The 26,855-nt window shown below is 38.7% G+C and overlaps 1 protein-coding gene across 2 annotated transcripts in view; it reads left to right on the forward strand.

Annotated features, from left to right (window-relative positions):
- Positions 1–26,855, forward strand: part of TMEM132C (transmembrane protein 132C) — a 225,516-nt gene that overhangs the window by 148,877 nt on the left and 49,784 nt on the right. For both annotated transcript variants that reach the window (XM_084491633.1, XM_084491632.1), the window contains exon 4: positions 12,628–12,811. In XM_084491633.1, the coding sequence (XP_084347759.1) occupies positions 12,628–12,811 (184 nt within the window). The remainder of the gene's footprint in view (positions 1–12,627; positions 12,812–26,855) is intronic.

Here is a 26,855-nt window from a genome sequence, read left to right on the forward strand (position 1 = left end):
GGCAATGGCCCAACTGAAGTGCATCTACACTAATACACGCAGCATGGGTAACAAAGAAGAGGAGCCGGAAGCCATTGTGCAGCAGGCAGGCTATGACTTGGTTGCCATCACGGAAACGTGGTGGGACCACTCTCATGTCTGGAGTGCTGCAATGTCTGGCTATAGGCTCTTCAGAAGGGACAGGCAGCATGGGAGAATCTCCATCTTTTACTGGATGCGGGGGGAAACTTAGTTACTAGAGATGAGGAAAAGGCTGAGGTGTTCAATGCCTTCTTTGCCTCAGTCTTTAGCAGCAAGAGCAGTTATTCTCTGGATACCCAGCACCCTGAGCTGGTGGAAGGGGATGGGGAGCAGAATGTGGCCCTCATAACACACGAGGAAATGGTTGGAGACCCGATACAGTACTTGGATGTGCGCAAGTCGATGGAGCTGGATAGCATCCACCCGAGGGTACTGAGAGAGCTGGTGGAGGAGCTGGCCAAGCCCCTTTCCATCATTTATCGGCAGTCCTGGCTATCAGGGGAGGTCCCAGTTGACTGGCAGCCAGCAAACATGATGCCCATCTACAAGAATGGCCAGAGGGTACACCCGGGGAACTATAGGCCTGTCAGTTTGACCTTAGTGCCAGGGAAGCTCATGGAGCACATTATCTAGAGTGTCATCACGCGGTACTTGCAGGTGATCAGGCCCAGTCAGCATGGATTTATAAAAGGCAGGTCCTGCTTGACGAACCTGGTCTCCTTCTATGATAAAGTCACACACTGGGTGGATGAGGGAAAGGCTGTGGATGTGGTCTACCTTGACTTCAGCAAGGTTTTTGACACTGTCTCCCACAGCATTCTCCTCAAGAAACTGGCTGCTCTTGACTTGGACTGGCGCACACTTCGATGGGTTAGAAACTGGCCAGATAGCCGGGCCCAAAGAGTTGTGGTGAATGGAGTCAAGTCCAGTTGGAGGCTGGTCACTAGTGGCCTCCCCCAGGGCTTGGTACTGGGGCCAGTCCTCTTTAATATCTTTATTGATGATCTGGACGAGGGCATCGAGTGCACCCTCAGTAAGTTTGCAGATGACACCAAGTTCGGTGTGTGTGTGTCAATCTCCTCAAGGGTAGGAAGGCTCTGCAGGAGGATCTGGAAAGGCTGGACCGATGGGCTGAGGCCAACTGTATGGAGTTCAACAAGACCAAGTGCCGGGTCCTATACCTGGGGCGCAACAACCTCAAGCAGAGCTACAGGCTGAGAGCTGAGTGGTTGGAAAGCTGCCTGGCGGAGAAGGACCTGGGAGTGATGGTTGATAGTCGGCTGAATATGAGCCAGCAGTGTGCTCAGGTGGCCAAGAAGGCCAACAGCATCCTGGCTTGTATAAGAAGCAGTGTGGCCAGCAGGTCTAGGGAAGTGATCGTCCCCCTGTACTCGGCTCTGGTGAGGCCGCACCTCGAGTACTGTGTTCAGTTTTGGGCCCCTCACTACAAGAAGGACATGGAGGTGCTCAAGAGTGTCCAGAGAAGGGCGACCAAGCTGGTGAGGGGACTGGAGAACAAGTCCTACGAGGAGCAGCTGAGGGAGCTGGGCTTGTTCAGCCTGGAGAAGAGGAGTCTCAGGGGCGACCTTATCGCTCTCTACAGGTACATTGAAGGAGGCTGTAGTGAGGTGGGGGTTGGTCTATTCTCCCACGTGCCTGGTGACAGGACGAGGGGGAATGGGCTGAAATTGTGCCAGGGGAGATTTAGGTTGGATATTAGGAAGAACTTTTTTACTGAAAGGGTTGTTATGCATTGGAATAGGCTGCCCAGGCAAGTGGTGGAGTCACCATCCCTGGAGGTCTTTAAAAGATGTTTAGACATGGTGCTTAGTGATAATGTTTAGTGGAGGACTGGTTAGTGTTAGGTCAGAGATTGTTCTAGGTGATCTTGGAGGTCTCTTCCAACCTAGATGATTCTGTGAGGACTTATGTACTAATCTATGTTGCTGTCCTCTAGTTTAAGGAGACCAACATAGATAAGGAAGAATTTCCTTCCTGAAGCTCAGGTCACACAGACAGCTCTCTCTCTAGTTAAGATGCAGGCATTAAACCATAATTACTTAGAAACTTAAAATTTAAATATCTTCTCAGCTAGCTTCTATCTCATGCACTTTTTAGCATAAAATAGATTTTTCCACTATGAACTAAAAATGGAGATTGTCTAAGATGGCTCCTGTAGCTTCCTCTCCCTCTTTATACCTTCAGAGGAAAGATAAAAGAAAAAAGCTAAAACTTTATTTTCCTCTTTTTTTTTTTTTTTTTTTTTTTTTTTCCTTTCTAACCTGTATTTCCTCTATCGTACTTCAGGAAGCTTCCTAAATTCCTACAAATTTAGGAATTCCTAAATTCCTAAAAAAATTCCTCCTGTTCTTCACACTTCTCCATGCACAGCCTTGGTTTTACAGTACTTGTCACAATTTTCTATTACAAACTCTCAATGCAGTGCAGCAAAGCTTTGCCAAGAGCTGGTAAAATGTTTCTTTTCAAGTTCGACCTTGCAAGATCATACTGCATAATCTGAGAGAACAGAATACTATTCCTCGTCATCATGGCGATAACTTTTGAACACATTTTCAGCATGGACCACTCTTTACTATTATCTGGGGCAGTGCCCTCAAGTGTAAGCGTACTTACAAATAATTAGTATAAATGAATTAGGCCACTCTGCCTGACTCTCCTCCTCTTTTAATTTTCACCTGTGTTGTTCCTTCCATTTATATAGAGCTTCATCTGATTTGCACTATTATAGCTGAGTTCAATTCATTTATGTTACTATCAGTGCTCAGACATTTCCTTAGATTAGTTTGTGTTTTTGCTTTACCTTAATTGTATTTTACTTTAGCATGGTAAAGAATGGATGAGCAGTATACAACACTGAAAAGAATTTACAAGGTAAGGGTAAGATTTAAGTAGTACATCTTATATTCTTCAAATACTAGTAAGGGGAATAATATGGAATGACACATGAAATATGATCCAAGATTGGGGTAAAGGAATATATTCCTGCTGCAGAATCTTCCATAGTGAAGCTTGCAAAAGTATATTGACTTTCAAGAAATAAAACTACTTCTCCACCTTCCCCAGGCTGATATTTTCTAGCTCTAGGTTGTACACAGCATTATTTGATTGCCTGCAGCATCTAGTCCAAGGAACTCCACACAAACTGAGTTTACTCTGTGATGAAATTGCAACTGTTGAGGTTATTTCTGAGAGGGAGTGGTTCATTTCAAGATCTTTTACTCTCTATTCAGGCAGCTTCAAAGGCACCTGGAAAAGCTCTTCAGCTAAATTGCAGGTATCTCCAGATAGTTGCCACCAACCAGTTGTTGATCATTGCTTCTCATCTGAAAAATCCTTTTACCTTCTCCATGTATTTGAATTAGAAAAACTACGGTCATAGCCAAATGTAGTGTAGGGGAGGAGCATGGGCATGGTGCTATAACCCACAGGCTTGGCTTTTCATTGTCCCCCGAACTTTGCTCATGGTTAGCAAGTTTGAAAAAAAAAAATTATAAGTTCACCTTTTGGTTATTTTCTTTACTGTTTCACCATTGTACTCAAAACTTACATATTGTTTTTCTTTACTATGCCATTACATGGATGATTTCTTTACATCCTTTGCCTCTATGAAATGCAGATATTTTATCAACTTTACATGCTTGATGGATGATCAGTTTGGTAGGTGTTTTTTACTAAGAGGCATTTGCAGATACCAAATTGAAAAGGAATGGGGACCTGTATGCCCAAATATTTTTGGTGTGTGAAGCATAGCCCAACAGCAGATATTCTAGCAGAGCAGTAAAAGAAAAAAAAATCAAAAAAATCACAGGAAGCTATAGGAACTAGAGTCTGAAGACATCTGACTTTCAAGTTAGATGTGCATATCAAACATCTGATTTACATATGCTGTTACTTCTAAATAAATGTGATTTGTGTTGCCACCATATTCATAATGCAGTTGCATCTACAAAGCAGATGCAAATGTCTGATACACTTACATCTACATGAGCAATACCTGGAGGCATGTTTTGCATAGCAATCAGCACTTAGGCTAAATCCCTTTCTTTGATCAATGTGTCACTTGAGGGCATAACAGACCACAAGTGTCATGCAGTAACACTTAGTCCACTATTAGTAATCAGTTGATAAAGAAATCAACTACTGTCAATAGCAACTGATAAATCTTCACTGGGCAGGGTAGTTTTTGGGGGCTACTCCAATATCAGACCTTTCTACATCTCTTTGCCATTTTGATCATGTTTTCAAAAACACATTGCTAATTGTGGGTACCTTGCCCTTCTGCCAGGGCACCTGTTTGGCACCTGAGAGCCCATGCCCAAGAAATTGGTGCTCTGTCTGAGTCATGCTGCATTGTAGTGACTAGAAATATGGGTTGGTATGAGTGACAGACACAAGCAGAGACTAAAAGAGGAGGCAGAGTTCATCTGACTCATAAATGGATTTAGCACACAGAGTGTCTTTTTATCAATCAATTACAGCAGCACTGTCCCTTATAAATGAAGTAAAACCCACACACGCAAGTTATTTGTTATCAGAAAAAAACTTTATATAGGCTGCTTTTTAAAAGGTATCCTGCCTTGGAATACCTTTCAGTGGATGCTCCCAAACTACTAAACCAGGCAAGTAAAAGTGAATGGTAAAATGTGCTTTTGTGTGTTTGATCTCATCTTGCTTTTAAAAGGCTGAAAGAGCCATATAATCTAATGCTGATGATCAGAAGGATTCTGACTTCCTTTCACCATTTGTAAGCACTGGGTTTGCAGTGAATCTCTCTGAAACTGTGTTCAGGGTCTCCTTTCCAGTGATGTTCCTTGGAAGATTTTCAGTGCTTAAACACTTGCTGTTGCCAGAAGAGGAAAATACTGATTACTTAAGGTGGTTCTGGAGAGACTCCAGGACTGAGTGCATACTAAGTAAAAAATGTCTTTCTTAGAGGCAAGAAGAGATGACAAATCCCTGAGCAAGTTTATTTCTTTAACAGTCTGCCTACATATTTTGTTATCTGAAATTATAATGAAGACATTAGCAGGATAATATCTTGTACAAACTGAGTGGAAAGTGAAATAAAAGTGTGAGATGGCGATAGCTTAGTCCTGGGATTTGCACATAGCTTTTACCCGATGGCAGCAGTCTGAGGTGGAAGTTCACATGACTACTTCCTTTGCAAAAAGGGAAAATCAATCTTATATCATGTGCCTGGATGTGATGTAGTCTCAGAGAAGACTAACGAGTCTGTGATCTTGACAGCGACAGTTATTAGTTATTAGTGACTCTAAAAAAATATTTTGGAAGAAATCAGTGAGATGATACCCAGTCAAGTTTCCCTTCTCTAGGGACTGTCTCATTCAACTTTTTTCTTGGCTAAGAGAGGAGCATTTCTGCTTTTCTGTATTGTGATCAGCAATATGATTTTTGCTGTTTGTTGAGGATAGCAGTTAACATCGCTGACTGAGGTTGGCATCCATGAGCAGCGCTTGTAAAGAGAAGTCAGATAGATACCACATACTCTTAATTTTTGTTTGAGACTACAAGAAAAATAAAATCATTATTATGGGAAATAAAGGCAAAGGAAGATCACATCCTAGGCTCTCTCTACCTTATGCCACCCAGGCAGTGCATATGCAGCTAAGAATTTCCCTAGCATGTGGGAGCTCTCAGCATAATGCAGCAGTTCAACCACAAATGGTCTTCTGCCTCTGTCCTACACAGAGTTGGGTTGAACCCAGCTGAGATCATGGTTCTCATAAAGTTACTATATTCAGGTGCCTGAAGTGGTAGACAGACACTGTTCTATTCTTTAAAGCTCCATGATGCCTAATTCCTATTGATTTTATTTTAACTGTAAGGATCTGTATCTTTGTGTCTTGCCTGAGGTCATTAAAGGATGCTGTGGAAGAGCTAGGAAGTGAAATGAGATTTCTTGTCTCAGTCCACTACTTTAATCAAAAAGCTATGTTTTATGTCACAGTTTATGACAAGAAAACTAAGAAACCTTATTAACTAATGCAGCTCTCATCTGGACTGTATGAAGAAATCAAGTATAGCATTATATCATCTGTTTAAAGATATGCATGTAAATTTTGTTGTGTTGCTCAAGAGTTTGCTAAGTGATACCTCAGATATTTTCCTTTGAAGACCTTCATAATACTTTTAATGTGGTAGTTTTCATGAAATTATGTCCTCCCTGTTTGTTAATTGCCAAAATAGATCATCGTTTTATTTCTGCTCTGCTGGTTTTTATGGCTTAAAGATGAAAGCTAGGCTAATATTGCAAATAAGAAATTTAAACTGTGTTTTGTGTAGAGCAGTTGGCATTCTTTAATTACCACTTGCTTTCTACAGTTTTGCAAAGGGATTACCTTTGTAACAGCTCTTATTAAGGACCTGCTGAAAGAAAGTGATATTAAGCATTTGTACTCCATTTGCTGATCAAGCCTTTCAGAACAGAAATGGATGGCTCAAGGGCACAGTGGTAGATATAATGGTGTTTAGCTCATAGGTGACTAATTCAAAGGAACCTGGGTTGTTAATGACCCACCCTTTGTTAGAGCTGAGTGCTGACTATAAAAGGGAATTGATGTGTATAGAACTGTGCATATAATTCCATCATCTTTAAAATCATTGTAAGTCACTTTCCAGATCAGGTTCTAATTTTTGTGTTTTGTTAATTTTGGTTAAATTGCTGTAATTCATTATCCAATGTGGTTAGAAAGGCTGCAGGAGGATGAAGAAATTGAAAACAGCAGAAACAGGGGATCATATGTCCTGAACCCCATTACAGTCTTAGTGGGAAGAGACATTGGTGTGTGCATGCAGGTAGGATGAAGTACAGGTCACTCTGGGGTCCAGTTTGACCCTTGGCTTTTGATGAGAGCTCTTCTGTGTTCATGGTGGTAATGTACTTCAATCCATTAATTTTGGTAAAGATAGGATGTGAAGTGTAAGTGGGGGAAAATGGGGTTTGTACTCTTTTCATTTTTTTGTGTCAGTTAGTAAGTGCTGATCTTGCGTTGAGATGTCACTGTCAAACTGGATAACATTAAAGAGGAAAAGAGTTGATAAATTTTCAGCCTGTCTAAATAGTCCCAGTTCCCTAAGGACTTTCTGTGAAAATCTGTTGGAATAAAGGATGGCAAAAATGTTTTTAATCTAGGCTTTTTAAAATTTCTCTTTTGAGAGCCACAGTAGTAAATCAAAATTATTGATTTAAACTGCAACAGTCTTAAGATTCACTTATTTAAGAGTCAAAAATGCTTTATTACTCAGAGCAATAACCCAACACTTTGAAATCTCTCATCAGAGACTCCTGGCCCACACATGTAGACAGACATTCAACAAAGATTTCTGTTTGTGTGTGCATCTTACATCATCAGAGATCTCTACACTGTTTTTATTAGTAAGTATCTGCCTTCCTTCTCCCACTGCACCCTGAAAGCCTCTGCAGCACTGGCTCTGTGGTTCTTACTTGGGGACTGAGCTGAGTGCTGGCCAAGTGTGACCAGTTCAAGCTATTTCAGCACTGACACATCAAACATCATTCTACCTGTTACTAGACCTCTGCAGAGAAACAGAATCTGTTTTTCATTCTAGCATCTATTGTATTACCCACATTATGAGTCTGTCTTATGTATGGCTTGTGATGATGCCATGTTTTAAACCCTCTGTGTTGAAGAGAGGGTTAAATATAGCTTTTGATACAGCCAGTCTTGGGTTTCCATGCAAGAAAAGTCTCCTGAGAGTACTGAAGGTTTGAATGGTCAGTAGTTTCAAAGAAATGCTTATTATCATGCTCAAAAAAATCTAAAATCAAGAATCCTGGTTACATTTGCACAAGTTGACATCAAAAGGGTGTGTTTATCTATCCATCTGGCAAGATGTGGTGAGTTAGAATCACAGACCATTCCTGAATTGGAAGGGACCCACAAGGAGCATTGAGTCCAGCTCCTAGCTCCACAGAGGAGTTGCAGGGCAGTTTCTCCCAGTGTCTCTTCTGTTTTGCCTTTACTGCCTTTTATATTATCTTTACATTAACAGAAAATTTCTGGTCCACCTTCTTTTTCTAAAACTGTGCTCCTTAGAAGTGTTCACACAGCTCTGCAGGACAGTTTCCCCTATCCTCCTAGGTCAGTAATTTACTGCTATCCTATGCTAGTGGTAAATTAGGAACCCCATCACCAACTTGTTGGCTCAGCTGCTGTACCCAGTAAGTAGCATGTAATCACTGCCGGCTGCTCCTGCAAAGGTGTGGCTGTGGGTTCACTGTGCCTCACTTAATGCCTGTGTACTCAGACCCGGATTGGCTGTTTAGCAGATCAAAAGGAGTCCTTACTCCCCTTTGCACGTGCATGGTCCAATCTAGCCATGAATGATTAACATATTTATAAATCAAAATAAATCTGAGGAGTGAATTGGCCCAGGAGAACTCACAGTCCAGTCAAATTAGACTCATATATCCACCCCACAGCAATTTCTTAGAAGCCCAGCCTCCATGAAGCTTCATTTGCAATCTCTGTGTGCTGTGTATTTTAGAAAAGCTTCATAATTACTTGCTGTTCCGGCTGCTGAACAGTTGTAAATGTTAGATATTAAGGAACTGCTGTTTCAATCAGTGAACAAGCTCTGAACGTTAAATGTGCTTCATGAGAAGTTTTTTTCTCAGCCATTACATATCTCTGAAGGCATATTTTTTTTCAAGTGGATGCTTTCCCAGCTGTTGATCATCTCTCAGTTTCTTGTGTATGAAGAGAGAAGGAAACTGATGGTAGTATGACATTGTATAAAGAGATGGGTGCGTTACTTACAAATGCAGGCATTGAAATAATTATGCAGGTCATCGTGAGAAAGTACCAAAAAAAACTTTATTTTGTTCCATATGTATTTTTGGCTACTGTGCCGTGTATCTTACAGAAGAAATATTTAAGCAATGTTTTAGAGAATTCTGTACAAAAATTTTAGTACTATTTTTGATATCTACCATTAGAGTCTGATACTTTGGGAAGAAGCCTGCCTGTTTGCTAGGCCAAGAAGATTTTTGGCTGGGATAGCCAAAGTGCTCAATGAGAACTGGAAACTGAAATTAAGCAGGTGTTTGAGGCAGTGTTGTAAATGGAAATAGCAGTGATTTCTTCTACAGAATAGCTCAGCAGTTATCAAAAAGACTTTTCATGTACTGAATGGTGTTGAAATTTAAAATTCACACACTGAAGACCATTTAAGACTAGAAACAAGTGCTATGGTTCTCATTTCCATTGATAATGTAATGATGATGCAGTGGTTTTCCTGAGATTTGGAAAATCACAGAGCGCTTCCTTACCCTATAACAGTCTGCCACATGACTTTGTGTGTGTCACAGCCTCTCCTTCATTCCTTGTATGCAAAATTGAGATTGCTATATCTACAGTGTGGTGGAGAAGAGATTTAGAAGTGTCTGACCCTCAAGACCGTCTACAACAGATGGTATATAAATAGAGCATGGGCAATAAATCCCTCATTTTAGCCCAAGAAGATCACATAGTGGCAGATGTAACTGTCAGTGCTGCAGGAGTGATTCTTATAATTCTACATTTGGGAGAAAGGAAGCCAGTTTTTGTAAGACTTTCTTATGGTGGAGTTAGTGCTTTTTAGAGATACAGGCTGTTTCTTTTTGTTCTAGTAAAGTAACATCGATGAGAATGCAACTAAGATAGTAGTAATCAAGTGTGATTTACATTACAGTTGTAGTTTGCCACGCAGCACTCCAAATGAGTGTGTTTATTTGTATAATAGATGAAAAATGTTGAAATTTTCTTTGATTACAATAATCCAAGTCTGTATGTGTCATAGTCTTATAATATAAATATAATAAATATAATAATATAAAATAATATAATATAAAAACCAAAAGATGTACTAGAATCCTCTGGGTATTATCAGGCTGGAATAAGACTAGAACCCTTTCACATATGAACTACAGAATATTTATATATGTATGAAATATGGAATAAGCATCCTGAGACAGTAACTTAGAGAAACTATGTCTACACTGAGAGCCGACTAATCCCTGTCTTCTACTTAATCTCTGGAGCACTTCCCAAATGGGGAAGTGGAAGTGTGTAAGTGTGCACTGTAGCCTACATGAGGTAAGGTTCATGATGCATGAAATAGCACTGCCATACTGCAGGTGAGGTCAGGAATTATGTAAAACAGATGTAATCTCCTCATATTTCCTTGGACATCATGACAAAGATGTGTGGATACCTAGAAACAGCTGCTAGAGCAGGCTGTGATCTGTCCACATTGGAGTTAAGTGTGCCATCAAATGTTTAATAAAGACAGCATACCCAAAGTTTTTCTTCGGGTATTTCTGCTGGAGAGCTCAAAGCCAGGCTCAAGTGTGTGCCTGCAGGTAAGCAGTATAGACAGTTGATGAGCAGAACTCCAGGCAACTCTTGGAAAATGAAGTAACAAGGAAAAATAGGTGGTGTAAATCAAGAGCTAAGAGCCAGAAGGAGTTGATCAGCCCTCACCTATGGCAATGCATCAGGAATCAACGGGCTGGTTGGAAATAAGCTCTTTCCCGCCTGTAACTTCCCACCTATTGCTCTCTGGTCCTACTAGCAGAGTTGTGTGATTTTGTTGGAAAGACACACATTTCACATCTGCTCAGAAGCTATTTAGAGAATTGTACACTTTCTGATCAGGGAAACTTTCCAGGCATATATTCACTCTTAGAGCGTCTCTGATATGTGCAAAAATTTATTCCCTATTTAACATAAGTGAAAGCACTGAGATTGTCAATCAAAAGTAAAACCTTTTTCTCTGTCAGTTACTAAGCATCAGATCTAGAAATGGTGAAAATAATGGCCTTTCAGGTGTCATTAATCTAAGACATAATGGTGTCTTTAAGAGCTAAATTAACGCTGTAGCTCAGGTGATTCAGATACCTTTGCATATAATCATGCTTTCAAATAAATTACAAAATTCAATCCAGTATGTATTCATTTAGAGATGTCCCAGAAGTGTGTAAACTACAGTTATCACAGTTGCCTTGTGTTTACAAGCTCTAAGATTTATTTAGTAGGAACTCTTCAAAAGGGAATAGGCCAGTCTTGAGTTATGAATTGCTAAACCCATCCATCTATTGCATTACCACATAAAACCACTCTTTAAATGCATGGAGGAAGTATGCCACCATCGCAAAAGTGTTACAATGTCTCTCTTTTTACAGAGAGAAAAAAAAAAAAAAAACAGCAAGACAGCAAGGAAATAAATGTAAAGCATTAGGCAGTATTAAAACTTTTCAGAGTAAGCCATCCAAATGAAATCTCATAATCAAAATAATAATTATCAAGGGAACACATTTACTTTCAAAGTAATCATGCAAAGTAAAGCACAAAACATGCCTTAAGTAATAAAATGGTGATTTCTGTTCAAGAGGTAAAAAGAAAGTTTAGCATTTGAGAATATAAGTGCTTTGTACATGATCAGTTCTTGACAGATTTTCTCAGAAATGGACCTTTGTTTATTGTACATTTAAAAAAAAAAATCAGAGGGAAAAATTGAAGCTGTTTTTTGCTGAGTACATCCAAAGGCGTGACGAAGGTGGAAATGGGTTACTGAAGCTAGGAAGATGCCCATCTTTCCCTTACTTTTGAAATTATTACATTGAAATTATTTGAAAGTAATTATTGAAGTTATTTGAAAGTAATAGTAATAGGGTTTGGTAGAAATACTATGCTGTGAAATAGCAGAACTTTCTTTGATATGGAAAGACATGTGGAAAGCACTGCAAAAGTTAATGCATATTTTCTGATGCATATAATTTATCTTTTTTTTTTATTTAAATAAACTAGCAGATAGTCTAGCAAATTTCTTTCATATATTTTTATTTCTGATTACGTTAAAGAAATTTAAGGTGAAAGAAAGAATTTCAGCCTGTCTCTCCTGTTTGTTATTCAAATTATCTTACGTTTCCTGATGTTAGGATATATTTTACTTGCCATAGCTTTGTTCTTTCTGTTTGGTTTCAGTTGCATGGGTTTTGAATATCCAGAACATACTTCTAAGCTTAAAATATTCTCTTCATTCTGCCATTTCATTTAGCCATGTTCATTTTTTTTAATGGCTGCTGTGCTGCATATATCTACTTCAGTTACACTGAGTTTTGTTGCTAAGGATTTATACAAATTTGATGACAGAGATGTACAATGAATCTTGTTTGTCTTTTTGTCTGGGCTAATTCTGGGCTCTTTGTCATCATAAACTACACTGGGCTTAAGTTTGGCTGATAGGGGTCAAATCCATCTCGTAGAAGGGTTGAATTATACTTACAAAGATTATAATAAACATATAATGGAGTAAGTATATTTTTCTTTCATCAGACAGAAAATCCTGGGTTTTATTCCTCCACATAGTGTTCATAGTGTTCACCTGACCCATTTTGAATAATTTCACTTTGTATACTCTGAAGAAGTTGTAGATTGGAAGGGGACTTGTGTTATATCTGCATATAAATGGCTGCATTTTCTAGTAGCTAATGTGATTCACCTCATTTGCCATCCTCAGCAAAAGTAATAGCTCTTGCCTTTCCCTGTTTTCCTCTTTCAGAAGTAACAGTTTATTCAATGAGGTCGTGCAGATGAACTTTGAAATAGCCAGTTTCAGCAGCCTTTCTGGAACGCAGCCCATCACCTGGCAGGTGGAATACCCTCGGAAAGGGACAACAGACATAACCTTGTCTGAAATCTTCATCTGCCAAAAGGATCTTGTTGGAATTGTTCCCTTGGCAATGGTAAGAAACTGTTTCAGCATGTTGCTCCATCTGATCTGTATCTGGTCTGAGAAAACACACACCAGGCCTCAGACAGATTTGCAAAGGAGGGTTCTCTGCCCTGCCTCCCATTTTATAGCATTATAGGATGACTTGCTAAAATCATGCCCATGTTTAATAGTTCATAGATGTCACACAATTTCAAACCATAGAAGAAAGGGATGCTACCACTTTAGAAATCTCTCTCAGACTTTAAATCTTGAATTTTTGTCATGAACAGTTCCCTCCAGGCTACTAGTTGGCAGCACGCAGCCAGGTAGATTTAACTACCCATTTCTAATTTTTTGTTATACAGTTTGAACTTGCAAGGTCCCTTGAGTACCTTTTGCTAAAGAATAAGTTGCTTGGTCCTCAGTAGGCTGAGGCTGATTCTAATTTTGCTGGCCATTTCCCTAGTTGTTGAAGAGCCTGTGTACATGCTGAAGTAGGCTCTGAGCACTGATTTTACACATCCTGAACCTCAGGAAAGGGAGAGGCACAAAACTGACAGATACCTAGAACAGGATCAAGAGTCACTTAAACAGAGGAACTGGAAGTGCTACTGTTACTCAATGGTAGAGATCAGGATTTGGAAGAAAAGTTAGACATATCCACCCCATTTGTGAATTTTGCCTCTCCTGTGAATAATTGTGGTGTTAGAATCCTGGCATCCTTTTCTTTGAACAATGTTCTATGGTTTGCAGCAGATAATTAGATGAGCATTATTTCCTGGAAGTCCTGGTCTTCAATATATTCTTCCCCTTTGAAGAGTGAAGCTGCTGCTCATAACTAATGAGGTCATGCCCAGCAATTTCCTGATCCAAACTCTGTTAAGTCAGCAGAAAACCTGTGCTGCATTCCAGATCTGAGAAGAAAATAATTGTCCTCATTATTGTTGGAGTTGAGCAGGGAATACATATTTGAACTTCTTTCTTCTAAAGGCTGAAAATGCGCATAAGGAAGTCTTTTCTAGTCAGGTTTTATTTTGAGAATAGGTACCTTCTGTAGCTTCCGTTACCAAATGGCAGACATCCATCTACTAGTGGACTTAACATCTTTTTCTTGTCCATTTTTTTGAAAGAATTCACTAGCTTCTTTCTATATTCCATTCCTGAGGGAATCAAGATTTTCTTAATATCTCATGACAGGGTCTAATGCCTTTGCACTTGCATAAAAGGTTCAAGCTTTATGCCAAGACTTATGTCTATTCTATATTAAAATTAATCCACTTACAAGGGTTCTTTTAAGAACTGGAGGTGTAAATTAATGAATTTTGTCAGGTATAAATCATATAAGGTGAGATCCTTTATTCCCAGCAGATGTACTGTGGGTTTTTCAAAGAGTTCAAACAATGAAATCATTAAACCTTTCTCTTTGCAAAGCTTTCTTGTGTTTATTTATCTCATTTCCGTACTTTGTGATAACATTTGGCTGGAGCCAAAATATACTGTGTAAAAAGAATCCAGTTGGGTGAGATGCCAGTGCAAAATTGGATTTGCTTGCAGGATATTAGTAGATAAAGGGAATTTTCACAGTTTTCTGTTAGCTAAGGCTGCAGATCCAGCCAGGGTGCTTTCTTCATTTAGGCATTAATCGCTAGTTGAGCTGATTACCTGGCAATTCTCCTGTTCAGAAACAAGAGCCACACTGAAAAGAGAGAGGGGGATACTGTATCTACTGAGAAGTCAGACCATATTCTTTATCTCAACTACACACTGTAAAGCAACAGCACATTATTGTGCACAGAAATTAGATCTCAGTGTTTATCAGCAAGTGTGCTTCATAAATCCTCTAGAGGGTAGAGAGGATTATATTGATTTAAGCATGGAGTGTTCCTATAGCAACACTGCTAACATCAAAACTAAAATCTGTCATTCAGAGTTCATAGAGTTGGCCCTCTAAAAAAAAAAAAAAAAAAAAAGAAGAAAGGGAGGGGGGTGTGGGTGTGAAGAAGGAGCCATTGCTATTGTGCTGGACTAGGATGTGGGATTTCCAAGATCTGATTGAGTCTCTGCCATTGGTCTGATGGGTGTCCTGGTCAGTCTTCTGGAGATGAAAGCAGCAAACCTTTGTGTGGTTTGATAATGACGTAATGGTTGTCTGTGACTCACAGAGTAAAGCATCTCTCATGTGAGCCATTCCAAATGCTGAAACTTATGAAACAAAAAGGATCTTTTATCCTTTATTGGCCTATGACTGAGTATGTTACAAAAAGAAGATGAAAAAGAAGAGTGCCTTCAAAAGATTAGTGGAATTGATGCTACAATATTTTGGATTGAAAGAGATTAAAGAAACATTGCCAGTAAGAACTGAGCCTAAAATTTTAAGAGAGCTTTACAGATTTTGGATCAGTAGAGCAAGTTGTAGGATGCAGCTGCTGAAAAATCAGTAGAAATTAATCATAAAATCAAAAGAGAGGATTTTTGTAGAATCCAGATGCTGTGTGCCTAAGTGTGCAGCTAAGTAGTATGTACAAATAAGAAGCAGCAACACAGTGATGCTGCTACAGTTAATGCAACAGTGAAATAAAATGAATAAGAGAAATATCAAAGCTGCTGGGCTGAGAATAAGTGTAACTTTTTTCCCAGGAAAAAAAAAAAAAAAAAGAGAGAGAGAGAGATGTAAATTTCAGGTAAGTATATTTCCTGTGCTCAGAAGTTAATCTGAGTAATTTTGGAGGACATTTCACCATTCAAGGTATTTAGAGAGAAAAATGAGACAAAAAAAGTAAAGAAAATGTAATTCTAACCACTTCTCTTGCTTTCTAACTCTCAAATAAGAGAATTTATTTATAATTTATTTAAGTATGTACTGTAGGTACTGTGGGGAATGATGCATCAAAAATGGATCCTCATCACACATACGTAGTACTTTATCAAAATGTTGAGTATGACACTTGGTGTAACCATCCACTCCTTGTACCTTTCATGCAGGCTGCATAGGGTTCTCATCAAAAGATGAGATTAAATTTGTTTTCTATATTTCCATCATTGAGTAGCAATAATTAACAGAAGCAAGACATCTTAAAAGGTAATGTCACATATTAGACCAACTGATACAGATGAAGATAGATGCTATTTCAGGCACACAACCCCTCCTTCAGATTCCTTACCTCACTTACTTAAATCACAACAGCTGCAAAATACTACAGATACTGAAACTCAGGCTTGTAAAATTCAACAATTAGGGCAGTTAAATAAGAAAATAAAAATATCATATAAAGCAAAATATATCCCACTGTTTGCTGACAGGAAAAATCTATTGCAAAGGTTGAACCTTCTAGTAGAGAAAATCTACTGTCTGAGTCATGTGCTATTCGAGCATTTCTGATTTCATGTTACTTGTCGCAGGATCAATTAGAAAAGTGCTTTCATAGGAGCTTGATTATCTGCTAAGCAGCTTTTGAAAACCTCTTCAATTAATCACAAGTAACCTCAGAACTTACCAATTAAGGTGTACAAGGTTGGTTAATTTACTTCCCCCATTTTCCTCAAATTTCTATCCTGTCATGTGCAAATGCAGCCAACTATATCGATTTTGCCACTTGACTAGATTAAAAAAAAAAAAGAAAAAGAAAATTGATCACATTTGTAGCATGCATGCACACATGAATCTCAACAAAGTAGTCTATATATTTGTGTTAAACACTAGACCATGTGTTAGAAAATCAAGCAAGAGATTTCTTCTCATGCTTTAAGCATATAATACAGATTTTAATACCATTAAATTTTGCTTTGGGATAGAACCAGGTAAAAGACTTATTTAAAAGTTCATTTCTTGATGCCAGTAAGGCACATTGGTATTGAAGGATAACTCCTTTTGGAAGGTAGATTGATGAATCAGAGGTTTAGTGTTTATGCAAGACAATCTGTGTTCCTGTGTATGGAATTGCAGTAGTAGTCCTTAATCATATAGATAAACTCTTTCTGAATTAGTTTATCTCTAACTGTGACTTGCATGAAATCCAGGTATTTAAAGTGCTGAAGTATAAACCTGATGTCAGAAGCAGAGTTCTTGTCTGAATGTACTCCAAAAGACATTTGTCACCGTGGGAAGCCATGTAACTTGCTCATCCATGCATTTTTCCTCTTTAAAATGACTCTAATACTCTTCTGGTAGGTCTTTCAGGCTTCATTCATATGACCCTATAATCCATTGAGAACTGCTTGCAAACAAATTCAAGTTGGAGTCGTTCTCAGGCATACGTGTGTGCGGTTGCTGCTGTTTCACACCCCACACACTTAGAAGCTTGTCTTTTCTCCCAACAGAATCAGTGGGTCTAATAAAAGATATCAGTTGTTCCTACACACCCTGCCTTTCTAGTGATGTAAACTGCATATTTTCTTTTCATAATAGTTGCTGGTTAATCCAATTTCAATTTTTTTTTAATCCAACTTGAGAATTTTTTACACAGAATACCCTGGCATACCTAGCAGTAACATGGAGCTGAGAGTCTCCTCTGCTTATCATTAAGCAACACAGTTCCACACATACTTTTTGCTATGTAGTGAGTTGTTTGGTTTCCAAGTGCCTTTCTTTACATTCAGAACTCAGTGTAATGATGGATCTGCTGCAGAAGTGAATAGAATTCATTTCACTAGATGTCTAGCCATTTAAGACAAAGGGCTGTGACTCAGACAAAAATGCTTTTTGACATTTTTGTGTATCCTTGTTAACTTGCTTTCCATTAAAACACTGAAAATTTAGCTTGCAAGGCAACAGTTGTTTTATATACACTTATATGTATACCATTCCCTATGATAAAGATTTTTTAAGGTATTTCATTGCAATGAAGGGAAACTAAGTCACTATATTACATTTTAAAATATGGACCTAAATAAATAGAGTTCTCTCTGCACAGTCTGCAATTTCACACCATAAAGCTCCATCTATTTCAAGGTCATGGAAGTGCAGGATTCTCACTCCCATTAGTCTTTGAGTCTTGAACAATGCAGGAGACAACAGGCACAGCTAGGAGTCATACGGTTCAGGAGTTTTCCAAAGGGCAAAATCTGAGGCTATCTGAACACATCCATTTCCCAGTTTGCTTATTGTAAGCAAACTAACAGAAAATCTACATACTAAACTTTTTAGCTGGTAAGTATTGTCTCAGATAATTAAATTATGAATCACATCAAATAAATACTTTTAACACAAAACAATTTTTTTTCATGTAAAACTATCCTGTTACTATTAGAAATACTAACAAAAGTAAAAATTTGTGGAGTTTAGTTACAGGACTGTGTTCTCAGTGAGAGACCAGACTTAAAATCTTCTGATGCTATGGCAGAAGCAGTAGCCCAGATCACTTATATGCCTACCATTTCCCTCGTGGTAGGTTACAGTTGTTTAAATGAGGGTAGCATTCCTTCTCTTTAGGTTTACAGTGGATATAATTTCACTAAAGTTTGTGTCATTGCTCTATATTTATACCAGATGAACTCAGGAACCCGCATACCTGCTTGTAAATTGGCTCTGTCACATAATGTGTTGAGCTGTGACTTACTATGCATATCGATCGATCTTATCAGATCAGAATTTTCTCTTTTGTTGTCTACCCATCAGGAAACAAAAGTGTGAAGGAAAAAAAAAAAAAAAGAACTTTTGTACTATTGTCCATTGATTCTAACTTGGTCAGAAGTTGCAAACAACATGAAGAACTTAAAATGGCTCAATTTAATAGTCCCTTTTAAGTCCCAGTCATCATTTCTAAAGCCACTGTACTTTTGATTCTAGCTTCTGTTTTCCTTTTCTTTGCTATGATCACATTCACTCCTACCTTTTGCAGGAAATGAGAATAGATCAATAAGGCTATCTCAGCTGGCTGGAATTACTTTTTTTCCACTGGATCAAGTTATATGTCATTTTCTATGCAGCACAACAGCATACATAATTTCCTCTTTCAGCATCCCTCATATCTGACAATGCTGTTGAATAGATTACTTGGGGATTTTTAAAAAGCTGGGGAGAGGTGGAGCCCACCAGCATCCAGATTTTTAAAGTGTTCTATAAAATATCTCTGCCATATAGAGATTGTTTGTATTTTTTGGCCAATTCCTTTGCCTGTAGTAGAGAGATATCAATACAAGGCTTAATATATATGCTGCTCAGCCTTGACAAGAGAGAAATCCTGTGAACCAAACAAAACTTTGCAGATCAGCCAGAATGTGCAGTAAAACAGCCAGCGACTCATTTACTGGACTTTTACTGTTATGGTAATACCTAAATGCTGCATAGGCAAATGACAGGCAGGTCAGAATCTCCTCTAGAAAATTTTCAGTCCACAAGTCAAGATGATGAAATTCAAGGTGTTCAAAGGTGGATAAACCGAGCTCCACGAAGGGCAAAGTATGGACACAGAGACACCAGACATCACACCACATTTACATCCTAATGAAGCAGGAAGTAAAGATTTGAGATCCCCCAGCCTGTCTGTCCTTGATGCTAATCCGTCGTGCACATTAGAAGTCTTCTGGTCATGGTCTCTTTCTTCTGACAACATGGCACAGTGCCGGATGCTTCTATGCTGCTTCTCAGCATTGGAACCTATCTAAGTCCTCATTCTGCTGCAGATTTCTTGGTATTGGTTCATGGCACTGCATTGTGGGAATTGCCAAGCCTGGAGATTGTTTTGTACTTATGATATATTGGGCTAGATATAGGGGCTGCTGTTAGTATTGGCTTAGGTTCATGATACCAGTCTATCAGAAGAAGACATCTTAAGTAACAGTTTATATTTGAAATGACAGCTGATTAAAATTCTGATTGTTTAATGTAAACACAAAGTCAATTTCACAGCTGCCACATGCATGTGAGCAGAGACATAATAATGAGCCAGCAGAAACTGAGTTTTGGCCCCGGATGATAGTGCTTGAGAAGAACAGTCCGGGGCTGTGTGTTTTGATGCTGTGTCTGCTAAGGACTGTATTCATCATATGTGCCCTCCACTGCTGCCTTCACTGTCAGCTCAGATGTTGGGAAGAGAAGCACTACTGAGCAGTGGCAGCAGACTGCTTTCTGAGGCTGACATTCTGTCCAAGTTTGCAGCTGAAACAGATTTGGAATTTAAAGGTGGAGAAGTTGCTATCTTGTAAGGCTGTGGTGTGAAATAGGTGATTCACCAGGGTTCATCCATGGCGCACAGTGGGAGGCAAGTGCTGTGCCTGATTCTGATTCTCCTGCAGCACTGCAGTTCTGCTGTGGGGGATTTGGATGAAATGGGAAAGGAGAAGGAAGAGCAGAGAATGTTACAGAGTTCGTTCATGAGTTGCTGGCAGAGCTGGAGGAGGATTCTTGTTTGCCAGATAATGCCTTCTCCTGTGAAAGTTAATATCTTAGTTGGCTTTTTTTTTCTTGTCTAAACTAATGCTCTTTCATTAGCTTTAGCTATCAATCATCTTAACTGATAAATGCAAGTCCAGACACTGCCCAAATTTATTTCAGATGACAAAGATTTGTGGTTTAGGCTAGAGAATAAGATAGTCTCCACCTTCTCATGCTATCACTTATTGAGATGCTGGGATGAGCAGTGACTGTCAGAGCAGAGCAGGGATATTTGCAAACACAGTGTGTGCTCAGCCAATGTAACCATTAAGTAGGTTAACTCTGACCCATACTGAAAAACAGGAAAAAAATCTGTTAATTATCAACTTTTTAATTATGGTTTTGATCTGTAAGGAAAGTTTTGATGTTTCTGGGGAGTACTTCACCATCAGGTGAAATACCTAGCAGAATTATGAATTGTTTAGACTGGACCCTAATTAATGAGATCCTGAGGTGCTATAGCTTGGCAAAGAGACTAACTAGACAACCAGGAGACTTTACTATAATGGAAGGTAATGAGTGAGCATGGGGAAAAAATAAAAATCACCAGGACGTTTATAAGACTCAATGTTATAATGAGCTACCCCAAGGATTAAAATACCCAGCAACTTTTCACCTTTGGTTTATTATTAGATGCATGTTTGCCTTACCCAGCTTTTAGTTCAAACTTCATTATTCAGCCAGACTCTCAGCACTGAGGATGTTTGTCATGGAGTTCATTAGGAATCTATACTGTGAAGTCTGTAGTTGTGCTTGAGGGAGATGAAACAGTAAAACCTAGGATGGGGGTCAGTAGTGCCCTAGTGAGAAAACTAGCACCACTCTTCTGGCTTTTCTCTTTCCCTCTCTGTGCAGCAGCTGCTAAAAGACATGGGGAGCAACAGTGATGAGAGGATTTGATCTGTGCATAATCTCAGAAACAAAAGGGCTCCAAGACAACACCAAAGTTTGGGCTGCTGTTAGTACTTTGCTAAGCCAGAGGGGCAGTACACAAAAGTCTTTCTCCAAAGCCAAAGCTCTCCAGATTGATGCACATATACAAGATGGCTATAAGTTAACAGACCAAACTTCATACAGCATGGCAGTGATACCATTGCTGTATATCAGCACAGACAGTGAACCTATCAAGATCTTTTTCTTCATCAGAAACAAGTCATGCCTAATATTTAAAGCACCAGCTTTAAATATTTAAAGCATCATAGCATGCATGTCGGCAAGTCAGCACACTGGTGAGAGAGGGAATTTCAGGAAAGAAATGGAAACAAGAGTAAAACTGATATTAATTTTAATCAGATCCTAGTCACTTAATCTTTTCTTTATCAAAACTGATTGCCTTTCTGCAAGATCTATTACCTCACAAAACAATAATATGGATGAAATGATGTAATTTATTCCTGCAATTTGGTTTTGGAAGTCCTCTATCATTGAAAAATAACAGCAGCACAGCTTTGTTCATTACAGCAGTTGAATATTGAATGCTCACTGTCACTATCAGGATTAGTGAGTACGCTGTACTTTGCTCTCCAAGGCCTATAGGACAAGATCTGTACATGTTTTGGAGGTTGTGAGATGGGTATTTTGATTAAACTAAGTGAGTGTAAAAGAAGTAGTTCAAGTTCACTGGGGAGTTTAAGAAAAATGAGAGAGGGAAACATGAACCTGTAAATTCAATATTAAAAAGCACACTAGTATGTTAATCAACCACATAATGTTGTGTTTACAGACAGTGTGGTTCTGCAGCACAGCCTGTCCTTATCTGATGTTTGCCCGTTTATCTGTATTATTGTGCCCCTGAGCTACTTCTGAAAGACTAAACCTTCAGGTTCATTGTGGAATTTTCCTCTCAGTGTCCCATTTTGAACTAGTTTATCTGCTTGTCTTTTTTTTATTATTATTATTTTTCTTTAATGTAAATATTGTACCCAGGCATAACACTTTTATTTTAATTTGCATAAACAGATTTCACTAGATGCAGGTGAGGAAAGTGCATGTGGACAAAATCACCTTGCGTGATTTAAAGGTAAATTTTCTTCCTTTCGTGTTCTAAAACATTGCATAATTGAATGAAATCCAAAAGGTTTGCTGTAACCTCTTAGTGATCTTGAATTCTCATTCTGGAGAGCTAACAGAAGGTAGAAGGCCTCCTGCTGCATATATTATGTCAGCAGCAGAACCCAAACCAATCAGTCTAAGACCTGGATGTACTTTGGAATCATTTTGTTTAGGGTGCGATATGCCTGTGTGCCAATATCATGAAGTTTTATATGACTTGAAGCTTCAATTGAGCCAGCAGAAAACACTATGTTTTAAACTCTGGATCTGGGACAAAACGTCAATTGCAAGCATTGAAAAGCAGTGACTAAGAGAGGAGCTGCCAGCTGGCACCAAGTATCCCACGACATATGTTTTAAGAATGCCTGGAAGCTTCAGGAGTGAGCTCGGTGTGGAAATAAATGTCATTTGAGACTCAGTAGTTCTTCCTCGCTGTTCTTACCTCATTCAAATTATGGGCTACTCATTAAGCACTGGGGAGACTCTGACATGCAAAAATAGGAATTGTCTGATGGACCAGGAGCCACATGCCTGGACTTAGTTTCTGCTTATTTCGTATCTAGGCAGAACTCACACACCAGTTCACTCATCTTTAGAAAGGACACGGTAGTAAGTACTTACTACGTTACAGGATCATTCTGTACTTCAGATTGTTTAACAGTGAAAGCTTTCTGCTTAAACATGAATTCCAGTCTCCCCCACTTGGTACTGGCCAGAAGAGTAAAAACGTAAGTGAAGCAAAGTTTGTAGCTAATGTCTTTTATTAGGTCATCTGATAGAGTCAGAAAGAAAACAGATGCGCTTTCAAGCACTAAAACCTTTTTTTCAAGCCTCTTTCAGTGTCGTAAGTTGCTCTGAGATGCTCAGATAAAGATAATGGTCACTGTGTTTGCTTCAGGTTATACTCATAAAATGCTGCCTTAAGCAAAGGATTTTGATCCCTTTGTCCTTCATATCACTGACTCACACAATGGGCATAGCAATGTCTTTCAAGGATGCTTCTCCAGCCTTGAACCTCTAGCTAGCACGATCATGCAAAACAGCCCTTGAAGGTAAAGGGCATCTCTGCTTGAATCAGGAGGAAAGAACTGGATCTGTGATTATGTATACTTTCTACGTTTATGTAGATCTACATTTATGCCATTTTTACTTCCTATATATGGTAAGACCTGCCAGTCTGTTAGTCATGTGTCTAGTCAATAATTTAATTTTCTTGTATGTCACTCTCTCCCATCTTTTTAACTGTACTAAGGTTCTGATGTCTGTACAATATCTTCTCTCATTAATACAATAATCTTTTTCCTGCCCTCTGTGCGCTTTGCTTATGTGGACCTGCAATGAAGTCAGTGAAATCAATAAGCTATTTGAAAAGGGAAAATAATCTAGGGGCAAGAATAGGAAATAATAATAAGAATGATTATTTTCTGCATTTGTATTACTACTTTTTCGTAGAAGTTCCAAAAGAAGCTCTATTGTGTCTTGGTTACAGGTTGTGCTTATCAGAAATTAAGTCTGTATAGCCAAAATAAGGAAAGAACAAGTAGAAATTTTCTCTTGCTGTTTCTAAAATAGACGAAACTAAATTGAAAGATTTTAGCAGAAGCTGTCTGTTTCTCTTCCACTGTGGTTTAAATAGAGTTCTGAAATCCAAAAACCTGAACCAAGTGTTTATATGCACTTGATGGTCAAAAACTGAGGACTTTAAGTAATTTTGTAGAAGATGAATACTCCACATTAGAGGGCGAAAGTACTGACAGTGACAGCCCTGTTAGCTTTCATGTGGTTTTAGTTAAAATAAATTTTTATTATTACTATATAGCATTAATGCTCATTAATAATCAATAACATATTAAACAGCACAAATGAAACAAGTTCACAACCCTCCAGAGTGGTCACAAAAGTCATCTATGTATCATGCAATACCCCAGTTACTTAAAAAAGGGAAATATGAGGGAGGGGGGACTTCATCCTTAAAGTCCATAAAGCATTTAAAATTGCTTCAGCCCAGCTGTAGAATACATCCCACCTCATACTGTGATTAGTGCCTTGCAGCTTCTGTGAGGCAGTCAGGCTAGATAATATTTTACGTCCCTCATCCAAACTGAGCTGTTTATTCTTGGTCAGTGTGGCCTGCAGCACTATATAAAACATGGTTTATATCAGCAGAATCTGTGGGCTCCAGCTGAAATTCCAGGAGCAGATTGTAGTAGGTACCATATTTTTATGTGCTGTAAAAGAGTTTCTGCTTCTGCTGTTAACCACATAGAGTAAGGATGTAGCCCATTGTAGATGGGGTGCTGTTACACAGAGATGGAAGACTGGAAACTTACCTTGCTAAGTTAGAAGAAAGAAAGAGGTGAGCCAGGTGACTACACATAGGTGTCTAATACCGTTATATGCTGTAGAGCCTCAGCCATCCATCCAGCACTTCCAGGTATGACACAAGACCTACATGACACCTGTGCCCTTCTGGAAGAGCATCTGGAGGCCAGGCATGATGCCTACAAGCATATAAATGGCACTCTATTCTTAGGCATTTCAATCTTTCCCCAGAGCTGCAAATTGTCAAGTGGAGCTGTGGTGAAGCACATCCCTGAAAATGCCATGTTTTTTGTCTGTTACTGTGCATTTCTTCAGTATGTAGTTTAATTTCCACAAAACAATTTAATTTTACACAAAATGTACTTTCTTGACTAGTTTTCCTGATACTGCTGAGCAATACAGCAATACACACTGAAACACATAAAAAGTCCACATAGGTAGTTGTATTATATAGGTATAGGTACTCTCAGGTCCTCACCATGAAGCTTCTTGACTTCCACCATTGGGAAACCACACTGAGATTTCCATCCTTGCTTCCCAGCGGGACTCCGTGTTACTGTTATACTCTGTCTCCACAGGCTGCACCCAGCCAGTGATGTCAGTGATGATGCTAATTTCATTTCGACCACAGAGAACGTTTGCAACATGTTAAGAGAGAAGTTCACAACAGCAGAAGTATCACACTGATCCAGATTATCACTAATTGGTGGAAAAGCCCTTCTATCTGTCATATAATTAGCTTTATAGACAACTAAATCAGTTTTGCCCGAGGAATAGGACACCAGTCCTTCAGGTTCAAGTCAGCAGGGCTATGAAGTGCAGGTCTGACTGCAGGGAAGTACATTAGGGAGGACTCTTTAGGGTTTACTCCACAACACTTGATAGAATAGAGCTTGGCTTTACTGAAGCCACTGGCAAGATCACTGCTGATTCCAGTGGGGTAAGGTTTTAAATCATGATGGCTGCAAAAATTTGCAGTAAGAAATATGTGAGATAGAAATACATATAAAACAAAAAGTTCTGCCTCTGTCTGTCTACAATGATTACATGGATTCTATTAACACAGAATGTATCATAAACTTTTTTCCATTGTAGTTGGCATGTATATGTGTGGATACAGACTACTCACTTATATGTGTAGGGTGGAATTGTGTGTGCACCCGTGCATGTGTGCTAATATGCTTGTGTTTTTTCAATCCGCAACTATCGGTTACCACTTTTACAGCAGTATTGTTACAGATATATGGCCAACTATATAACAGTGCTGCAGGTTTAATTGAAATGAACACGGGAAGAATTTCAAACTGTTAATGAAAATTGCCTTTTTACTACCAGCTATGTTCCCATGGTGGTCACACAGACTGGAGACACCACTAGAACTGTGCTGCTTCTGCTTAATGATGGAGCAAACCCAGTTTAACTGGGGGTCCTTTTCCAAATAACTTCCCCAGACTCATGAAAAAGAAAAGCAAATGACTGACACATCTTGAGCCTAGAAAATGCCTTAAATTGACAAATTTCACATATTAGTCTTTTTGCAATAAAAGAGAGCTGTAAGCCATGAAGTGATTTCAGTAAAAAAATATATCATAGCTCCATCCATGGCTGCTTAAGCATCCATGAACCATTCCATTATAAAATCACCAGGTGGCTATTGTCTTTCTCTTCCATTCAGGCTTTACCAATATTCCCACTCCGATCTGTGATAAACTTAATAGGACCATTCAGCAATGGAGAAAAACATGAGAGGTGTTCATCATAGCTGAAAGCTTTTCCAGACAATTATTCCTTAGATGTTTGAGTAAATGAAAAGCTATTTTTGAGATTAAAAAGGACCGAACATTTTGCAGGTTCTGAGGCTATTTTATTGCCAAAGCTTTTGGAATCAGTAACAAATATTTATCCTTTCCTGGGAATGTCGTAAGTAGCTACAGCCACTGAAGTAATAATCTTGATATGTTTATTGCCACTCTATTTTCCAAGTGTGTGGCTACTCCTCTAAGAGTGTTCGTTAGAAGAAAAAATGTACTTCTGGGTATGTAATGTAGATTTTGTCACATGTCTACTATATATGAAATATATATAGTTTAGGCACTGCATAAATGTATAAAATCCTGAATTTTCAGGAGAATTTAGGGCAGTTAATTGCTTATACATGAGGTATACTTATATTCAAAAATATCCATAAGCATACTTATATCCTTAGGTGACAATGGTCTGAAACAAGACTGAAGTTTTTCAATTATATTGGTCTCAGAATAAGGTCTTTTAACCTGTTGCTTCACAGCTTTTCATCTGTATGCATTTTTTTATACTCAAAATAGCCAGT

This window comes from Aythya ferina (assembly GCF_964211825.1).
Source record: "Aythya ferina genome assembly, chromosome: 17".
NCBI lineage: Eukaryota > Metazoa > Chordata > Aves > Anseriformes > Anatidae > Aythya > Aythya ferina.